This window comes from Lagenorhynchus albirostris, chromosome 1, assembly GCF_949774975.1.
Source record: "Lagenorhynchus albirostris chromosome 1, mLagAlb1.1, whole genome shotgun sequence".
NCBI classification, from domain to species: Eukaryota; Metazoa; Chordata; class Mammalia; order Artiodactyla; family Delphinidae; genus Lagenorhynchus; species Lagenorhynchus albirostris.
Window position 1 is genome coordinate 183,074,807 of NC_083095.1, and position 9,658 is coordinate 183,084,464.

General features: G+C 42.2%; 1 protein-coding gene across 1 annotated transcript; it reads left to right on the forward strand.

Annotated features, from left to right (window-relative positions):
* The first annotated feature begins 800 nt into the window (after window positions 1–800).
* Window positions 801–2,053, forward strand: LOC132504234 (DNA topoisomerase I, mitochondrial-like). Its single transcript, XM_060121429.1, is given in 2 exon segments — window positions 801–1,128; window positions 1,131–2,053. Coding segments are annotated over 2 exon segments (1,170 nt in total). The 5' UTR covers window positions 801–881.
* Window positions 2,054–9,658: the final 7,605 nt, after the last annotated feature.

The following is a 9,658-nucleotide window of genomic DNA, read 5'->3' on the forward strand; positions in this document are numbered from 1 at the left end:
TTTTGCCATTCAGGCCAGGTCCTGGCTCTTCTTCGCTTCTGTCACCTAGATTAGATTGATTACAGGGAGAGGAAGGTAACTGATTGGCAATTCACTACTTGGGCTGTTCTAAATGTTGGAACCAAGCCTGTAACACTTTGATTTAATGCTTCAGAATGAACTTGAATCTTGGCCAAACTCACCAATTATTTGGCTTCAGTGTACGAACCTGAGCTGCGTTTAGCTTCCCCTCCTGTCCCCTGGGTCCTGGACTGGAATCTCTGGGTGAAAGCAGAGCTGGTCTGTGCTTGGGGCTCAGCGTGGCTGCTAGCCATGGTTTGCAGTAAAGGCAGGGGTGGGAATGGGAAAAGGAAAGGTGTACAGTCTCCTCTGACGCTTTCTCAGAATCCCTCACCCCGTTCTTAAACAAAGCCTTATAGGCACTGAAAGTTTCAGATTTTTAGTTTTTAAATTATTGGTCGTGGAAGTTAGATAAGCGCTTTAGTACGCTCCATGTTTTTTGGCCATTCTTTGGAAGCATGGTACTCGATACAGGTTTGAGCTTTTGTGCTTGTTTGATACTAGTTGATACAATAAGTGCTTCAATATCAAACAGAAATGAAAGCTGCGTTTCCCTTGCCACTCCTGAAAACTCTACCGTGGCCCTCTACTGTGTGTATTTAGGAACTGAGAGTTTAGAATCAATCCTCAGATCCCACAGAACCCCTAACTTCAGATATTGTCACCGTGTTTCCTAGGGTATAACGACACTTTTCCCGCATGGAAAATGCACTGGGCTGACTCTGTCAAAGAGCTGTATCTTAGACGGGCACTGAGAGAAGATCGGCAATTTCAAGACCGAGCCCCCTGGGTTGTTCCGAGGCCGCGGCGACCACCCTAAGATGGGGATGCTGAAGAGGAGTGTCCTGCTGGAGGACGTGACCATCAACTGCAGCAGGGACTCCGAAGTACCCGAGCCTCCGGTAGGTCACCGGTAGAAGGAGGTGCGGTGCGACCGCACGGTCACGTGGCTGGCGGCGTGGACAGAGAACGGGCAGAACTCCATCAAGTACACCATGCTGAACCCCAGCTCCAAGCCAAAGGGGGAGAGAGATTGGGAGAAGTATGAAGTGGCTCAGCGCTTGAAAGGAGTCTGGGCGAGATCCGTTCTCAGTACCGGGCCGACTGGAAGTCCCGAGAAATGAAGGCGAGACGCGCTGTGGCCCTTTATTTCATCGACAAGCTGGCGCTGCGAGCCGGGCACGAGACGGAGGAGGGCGACGCGGCTGACACGGTGGGTGGCTACTCCCTCCGCGTGGAACACGTCCAGCTGCACCCAGGGGCCGGTGGCTGCCCGTACGTCGTGGAATTCGACTTCCTGGGACAGGACTCGATCCGCTACTAAAACAGAGTGCGGGTGGAGAAGCCGGTGTACGAGAATCTGCAGCTGTTCATGGAGAACAAAGGCCCTGGGGATGAGCTCTTTGACAGACTGACCACCGCCAGTCTGAACAAGCACCTGCAGGACCTGATGGATGGCCTGACGGCCAAGGTGTTCCGGACCCGCAACGCCAGCCTCACCCTGCAGGGCCAGCTGAGAGCACTGACCAGAGCTGAAGACAGCGTAGCCGCTAAGATTCTGTCTTACAACAGAGCAAATCGGGTCGTTGCCGTTCTCTGCAACCATCAGCAGGCGACTCCCAAGACCTTCGAGAAGTCGATGCAGACTCTTCGGTAGAAGATTGCGGCGAAGAAGAAGCAGGTGGCCGAGGCCAAGGCACAGCTGAAGAAGGCAAGGGCCGACCACAAATCCAGAGGGGACAGCAGGTCCAAGAGCTTCCTGGAGAAGAGGGGACGGCTGCTGGAGAAACTGGAGGAGCAGCTCAGGAGACTGAGCTCACAGGCCACAGACAAGGAGGACAGCAAGCAGGTGGCCCTGGGCACGTCCAAGCTCAACTATCTGGACCCCCAGATCAGTGTCGCCTGGTGTAAGAGGTTTGGGGTGCCCGTGGAGAAGATCTACAACAAGACACAGAGGGCTCTCGACATGGCAGGCAAAGACTTTGAATTCTAAATGAGCATCTCTGCGCCTCGTTGGAACTTATTTTTTTTCACCATTAAAGCAGATGGGGGAATTTTGTACAAAAAAAAAAAAAGAGCTGTCTCAGAAGGCACACATCAGGTCCCTGCAAACTCAGGGAGCCCACCCTCTTGTTGGTGCATGTCTGAGGCCACAGGTTTCCACGCTGCCGAACAAGTTGGTGGGGACATTCTGGCAGCTTGACAGTGATTTTTATGTGGAAGGATGTTAAGAGCCTCCCAGATGCAATTCAATCAGACCAGGAACCATGTTAGACAATTCTGCCAAATTTATACTAATGTAAAGTAAGCTAGGTGGCTGTTCACTCCTTATCATTATTTTTGTAACACTTGATCTAAGTCAAAAGTTTAAGAAAAGAGTTTGCCCCTTCCTCCTCTCCTCCCACCTTCATGGCCTTTGTTCCGACAAAATGACATTGATTTAGGATCCGTTAGATTAACCAGTTGCTTCTCAGACAAACTAAAAGTAATCCCGAGCTGATTTTACCATCTATTGGTTTCCAAACAAGTTTGACAAAACCCATGAATTTCCATGGAGAAACTCAACTTCTCTGTGTAGATGCTTTGACCTGTACACAGAAGCTGGCTCTTTGTAACCAATAGCCTTGTAATATTTGAAGGTTTAAAAAGTCTGCCCAAATGTGGGGAAAAGTTAAGCATCAATTTAAAAAACTAGTGAAAATTTTGAGCTCACTTACAAAAACATATTTTGAGCACAAGGTAAAGAAGCATTTATATATTATGTACATAATACACAAAATAGTGAAACCCTGGAGAAGCTACAGGTAGACATTTAGGGATCAAGAATTTTGATTTATTTGTTACGAAATGCAAGACTCTACACATGTTTATTTGACATGTGTTCTAAGAATGTAAATGTTGGATATGGTATGATAATCTCAGGGCAGCCACAGGAGGAAATAAGAACGAGGCTTAGAAGGAAGAGTTGATTATACACACAGGTCCTAGAGAGCCACCACATGAGATGCAGGGCCACAGGGGAAGCACCAGGTTTGGGTCAGGTGGGAGAAGACAGGAACAAGGGGAAATTCCAGCTCATCCTTTATTGGGATTTCTGTGAGAAAAGCAAGACAAATCAGAGTAAAGAGTTTAGGTTTGGATAATTACAGGAAAGCCTGGGCTATAGGATGGTGTCTCGCTGGTGGTACCCGGCCCAGGGATGACTTGGAGCTTGGTTTGTGAGAAATAGATAAAGGAGTGGTTGAGGCCATAGACTTGGATTGGTTGGTTTGCACATGAAAAATGTGCTCCCAGCTCAGCACGTTGTTATCTTTAAGAAATGGGTTTCTCTTTTGGCCAGAAAGATTTTGAAGGTGTCAAACCATCATCCAATACAGAAAAGGAAGAAACAATTAATACAGCATCTTTAGTCACTTTCACACTAAGTTAAGTGCTATGAATATTTTATATATAAGACAGTCTCTGTATTTCAAAATCCCAAACTACGGAACAAGGACATTTATAAGGGAAATGTTGATCATCTAGGAGAAAGAAGAGATGATCCTATAATATATTTCTTAATAAAGTAGGAGGGGATAAGACCCATAGCGCACAGGGTGCTAAGGGTCTCAATTCCAAGGAGATGGTGCTCCACTGGTGTATACACTAATTAACTTAATAAAATATTACCACTAATTTAAAAAACTTCCTAAATTCCCATCCTTAATAACATTCTTACCTCTACTCCCAGAGTTAAGTAACTTTTGTTACTATCTTTCCTTTTTTTAAATTTTACTTTACAAAGTCTGAAAAGATATTTTAAGACAATTTTTTAGAGCAGTTTTAGGTTAACAGCAAAACTAAGAAGTTATAGAGTTTTCCATATGCCCCCGGTTCCTGCACTTACATAGTTTCTCCCATTACCAACATCCTCCAGCAGAGTGGTACACTTGTTATAATTGGTGAAACAGCATCGACACATCATAATCACTCTAATCCATAGTTTTACCTTAAAGTTTAGTCTTGCGTTGTACATTCTTTGGGTTTGGATAAATGTATAAGGACACGTAGTCATACTATAGTATCACACAGAGTCTTTTCATTGCCCTAAAAGTCCTCTGTGCTCTGCCTATATACCCTCCCCCGCCGCAAACTCTGGCAACCTCTAATCTCTTAACTGTCTCCATAGTTTTTTTTTTCTTCTCTTCCAGAATGTCATACGTTGTTATCATTCAGCACGTAGACTTTTCAGATTGGTTTCTTTCACTTAGCGATACGCGTATAAAATTCCTTCCACCATTCATCAGATATAATGGATTTAGCAACAAGTATCATCAAACTCTGGGTTACCAATCAAAAGGTAATGTATTATTTCTCATTATGAAAAAAAAGGGGGGGTAGGGTACCCAGTAAGGTCTGATTAGTACTTTCCACTGAGTCTGTATTCCACTATCTCATTGGCCTGATTTTGGCCACCTTTTTTTTTTCATACCAACACTTGTGGACTCCTTAGACTCCTCCAGACCCACTGGATCAGATGATGGGGTCAGCTTCCCTAGAAATACTTGGCTATGTGGAGGAAGACTGGATATCTTAAAATATATGCTCTTAGGAATCAGAGAAATTTCCTGCAACCAACAGGGCACGTCACACTCCTGTTTTCATTTATGGAAATTCCTGCTTTTACTAGTCATATAGAATGTCACACATGGTCGTATCGATGAGCACATTTGAACAGTTAATAAGATTGAGCTGAGATTAGGACACAGGGGCTGTGTTAGTGATGCATGTTTGCCTTTGGGGCAGCCCAACATAATACTTAGGAGCGTCGGCTCTGAAGTAAATGCCAGCTTCACATAGCTGTACGATCTTGGGCCGGTTAAACCTAGCTTCTCAAAGCTTCCATTTCCTCACCATAAATTGCAGATAATGATAGTAGTCATCTCATCTGGTTGTTAGAAGGATTAAAGGAGATAATGCGTATACCACGTGTTCGAAAATACCTATCATATTTTAAATGTTCAACACACCCAAGACATAATATCTTATTATATTTATTTTTGCACATCGTAGGCTCTCAGTACCCACTGGTGACTGAAAATACTAAAACAACTACAAAGACAAACAAACAAAAGCAACATAGAATCATATTAGCAAGTGACATCAAAAAGAAAAACAATAACATCTCATCCTGCACAGGTTCTCTGACTACCAACAGAAGCAGAGACGGGCCCTGCTGGAGGACTGTTTCCCTAAGTTGGGCTTGTGATAAATTCCCACAGATTAAAGTCAAGGATGTTTTCACAAAGATCACCAAACATAGGAGAAGGCAAGCCACTGCAAGTTAAGAGATGGAAGGATGGATGCTTTTAGATTCTCATATCTGCAGAATGGCCTTAACAGACAAGGGCAACAGAGAACAGTGTACATTGATGCAACAGAAGTCACAGAGACCAAAGGAACGGATCCCAGGAACATACCCATGCACGTAGGGAAATCTGATGGACAGAGTCAGCGTCGCACATTAGTGTGGAAAGGAAGGTCGCTTAACAAATCAAGCGCTCAAAATAAGCTATCCCAGTGCAGGGGAGAATGAAAAGGGGTCCCAGTTCACACCATCATGTGCAAATGTCCACCTTGAATAGACTGAGAACTTAAATGTTCAAAGCTGAGCCTGCGCGTCCGGAGCCTGTGCTCCGCAACAGGAGAGGCCACAGCAGTGAGAGGCCCACGTACCGCAAAAAAAAAAAAAAAAAAATGTAGATGTTAGCTTAGCTATGAGGGTATAAGAAAAAAAGTAAGTAACTGAGACAGACATAATTATAGTCAGGTTCCAGATATACCTATGTCCACAAAGGTGGACAGTACAGATTCTAGACTTTAAGTCATTCTTCGGTGGCAGCCTATCAAAAAAATCTTGGGGCCAGGAGATGAGTTTTTTTAATGTTGATCGAATGACAGTAAATACACTTTGATTTATTCTTTAAAGGAAGCGGCACAGGGTTTTATCACAGGGCTCCCTTACATAGTAATAACATTTCACATTATTCACCTTCAGAAGACAAAATACAAAACAAATTCTTGTATTAGATAATGGGTGAACAATGGTTGATTTGAATTAAAATTTATTTAAATGTCATTTCTAAAAGACAATGCATTTCCATGCAGATCTCATTTGCAATTTCAGAAAATCATACCTTATTACATAAAGATAATCTTGAGTATCAAGATCAATGCCCAGATGGATGTGGTCCCATTTTGACATCACAAGTCGTAAGGACCCTGATTCATGTAATAGGCAAACGAATGGCATTTTCTGATACTTTTAAAGTCAGAATAATGACTGAGGAGAGCTGCCCAAAATTCTGCCAGGCAAAGGAAATATTGGAGTGGGGACTGGGGGTGTTGTGGACCGCTTACCGGTGAACCTGAGGACAAAATTCAGCCCCTCCCCCCAAAAAGGAAGGTAAGTCTTCAGACAGGCATTCTCTCTGGCCTCCTGGCTCAATAATTTATGTCACCCTGAGGGCATTTAAGGTTTGTGCCACGGTGTTTCAGGCTACTGCTGAAGAGATTCATTAACTGTGTCTCTTAGGTCACTTGTGTTTACGGCTGACTATAGGGGTCTTTACTGTAAGGGTCTCTCATACACTGATCAGATTCTATTACAGTGTCTGGGAAAAACTCATTCACAGTCTTTCTGTTGATGAAAGATTTTTTTTTTAATTTTACTACAGATACTTTAACATGTATCAAATCGAGAGTCTCTAATGATTCATAATTCTCCAAGGTCAAATGTTTTCACCCAACCTTATCTTCCCTACAGTAATCTTCATGAGAAGTTGAAACATATGTAGGTTTGCCTTGATTTAGGGCATGGATTTAAGAAGACATATGGCAAACAAGCCAACACTGGGTCAACAAACATATATGCCAGGATTTATCCGTTAAAAAAAATTTTTCATTAACCCTGGCAAAGACAGGGTTTCCGTGGCCTTAATGCACAATGACTCATGCTTTTAACTACCTGTAGATTGTTCCCTAGCCATGCAGACTCCTGTCCATTCTTCAAGCGAATAGTACCAGATTGACAAATTACTCCCATACGTATGCTTCTTGTTAAAATTTAAAAAAAGAGAAAAGAGTGAGTATATGGGGACTTCCCTGGTGGCGCAGTGGTTAAGAATCCTCCTGCCAATGCAGGGGACACGGGTTCGATCCCTGGTCCAGGAAGATCCCACATGCCACGGAGCAACTAAGCCCGTGCACCACAACTACTGAGCCTGTGCTCTAAAGCCCACCAGCCACAACTATTGAGCCTGCATGCCACAACTACTGAAGCCCGCGCACCTAGAGCCCATGCTCCGCAACAAGAGAAGCCACTGCAAAGAGAAGCCCTGTGCACCACAACTAAGAGTAGCCTCTGCTCACCACAATTAGAGAAAACCCGCATGCAGTAACAAAAACCCAAAACAGCCTAAATAAGTTAATTAATTAATTTTTAAAAAAAGAGTGGATATGTCTATACATATAGCTGAGTCACTTTGCTGTACACCTGAAACTAACACAATATTGTAAATCAACTATACTCTAGCGAAAATTTTAAAAAAGAAAAATGATAAACATTTCAATGAACATATCTTCATAGATAAGATCATTATAAATATAGTGAAAACATCCAAAATATAATATGAATTCATTAGCTAAGAACCTAAAATCTCTCAAACAAATCAGTTGGGTTTGGGGGGCACTTGAAACTGCATTATTTGGCAATGTAGTGAGAGGAGAGTAACTTTTTTCTTTAGCTTTGCTGTCTCTTTTCATCAAAAGGAGACATTTTTCATATCTGAAGAACAGGACTTTACCTAATTTTCTCTTATTTCATAAGCATCGTCTTTCAGGGTAATTCTGAAATTGGCCATCAAACAAACGTCAAGCATTAAAAACATTTTTGTTTGATTTGCACTCTTTTTTAATTGATTCTAGCCAAAACCTCGCTCTTGTTTAGCTGTAAATAATTTGTTGATTTTCTTTCAAAATGTACATGATTTTTGAAAACAAAATGACATGAGTTATGCTCATAGGGTTATGCTCAGGGCAATTCATTCTCTTCCTCACAATAACGTAACACATATTTCACATAAGCCTGGAAACTTACCTTCCTCCCTGCTGCTTAGATCACCCTCACACACAGGTAGTGGCTGCATCTTCCCTGCAAGGGCACTGTGGTCACTGTCTTACTGGGCTGATCCGGACACCTGATTTTCTCAGTATCAGCACTACACTTAAAACTTGCCATCTTTATCTGCTAACCCTATTCTCATTTGAAACTATGTTTTTCAAAATAATTTCACTTTAAAGATGTCAAGTGAAACATGATGCAAAAATCACAAACCTTAGAATTTTCCGTAGTTTTGACTTACTGAGGGTCAGCCTGGGGTGAGAAACGCATTACATACAGTCAGTATATATTTTGTTGATCAATTCTAAAGTTGACTCGGTTTGTGGGATCTTGTGTTGTTTTCTGAAATTTAATAAATGACATTAAAATGAAGAACACATTTTAAATTCCCCTTTGCAATTCTCCACCCGCTTTCTAAGACATCAGACAGGTCACCATGTCTCCATCAGCTATGCAAGTCAGCCTCCAACTTTTCAAATCCCCTGCTACATATAAAATGTTTTTGCTTTCCCAGCTTTCACAAGGAGACAAACAAACATTTATGCTGGCTGGAACAAAAAAGTGGGAATTTTGCAGAAATACTTTTGATAGAGTATCTCGAAATTTCAAACACTTAAACATGCTGTTTCTCTAGGACTACAGTGAAAAGTTGAGAAGTTGCTTCACATTCAGCCTGACTGACGTGCACCCTGGCCTATGAAAAAACACCTCGAGGAATGTGTGTCCCTCCCTGAGAGAGTGAGCTTTAGAGGAGAGTATAACCTTTAGAATCAAGCTATGGAAAGTCTGAATTCTAGCTAAGTTGCTTTCTTGTTATGCGATTGTAGGTAGCACACTTCAGCTCTCTGGGCCTAATGTTCTTATTTTTTAAAGATTGACTGAGACAACATATGTGAAGTATGGAATGATTTCCCCAGCATATAGTAAGTGTTCAATAAATTTAAGCCATCTGTTACTATGCAATTTATGTGTTCTGGAAGAATCCTCTTTTAATACCCTGCTGATTCCTCAATACATATTTATTGTTTATTCTTTATATGAGCAAACGGATTGAAATTGGTTATTTTTGAAAAATTAAATTTAATTGCTATGTTCTAATATAACCCATGACATGCTAGGTAGGTGTCACTATTTGGAAACCGATGGCATCAGGTTTTGGGTTTGAGTTGTGACTTTCTTTTTCTAGGATTGCAATAATTTCTAAGTTACACCCACCCATTCACAGCATCATGGACCCATTTGTAGGGAAGTAGCATAATTCTTTTGTAAGAAGTTAAGTTTTGCAGTTTGAGAAATCCCCCAGTAAGAACTGCTGACAGCTTGAGTGGGCAAAGGAAAACCCAATGTGAAAAGGCGGCTGTTTGATTGGACCGTGGCACCTTCCCTTCTGGAAGTGTCATGACAGACAAATGCTGGGATATCTGCTCTCAGGTTTTG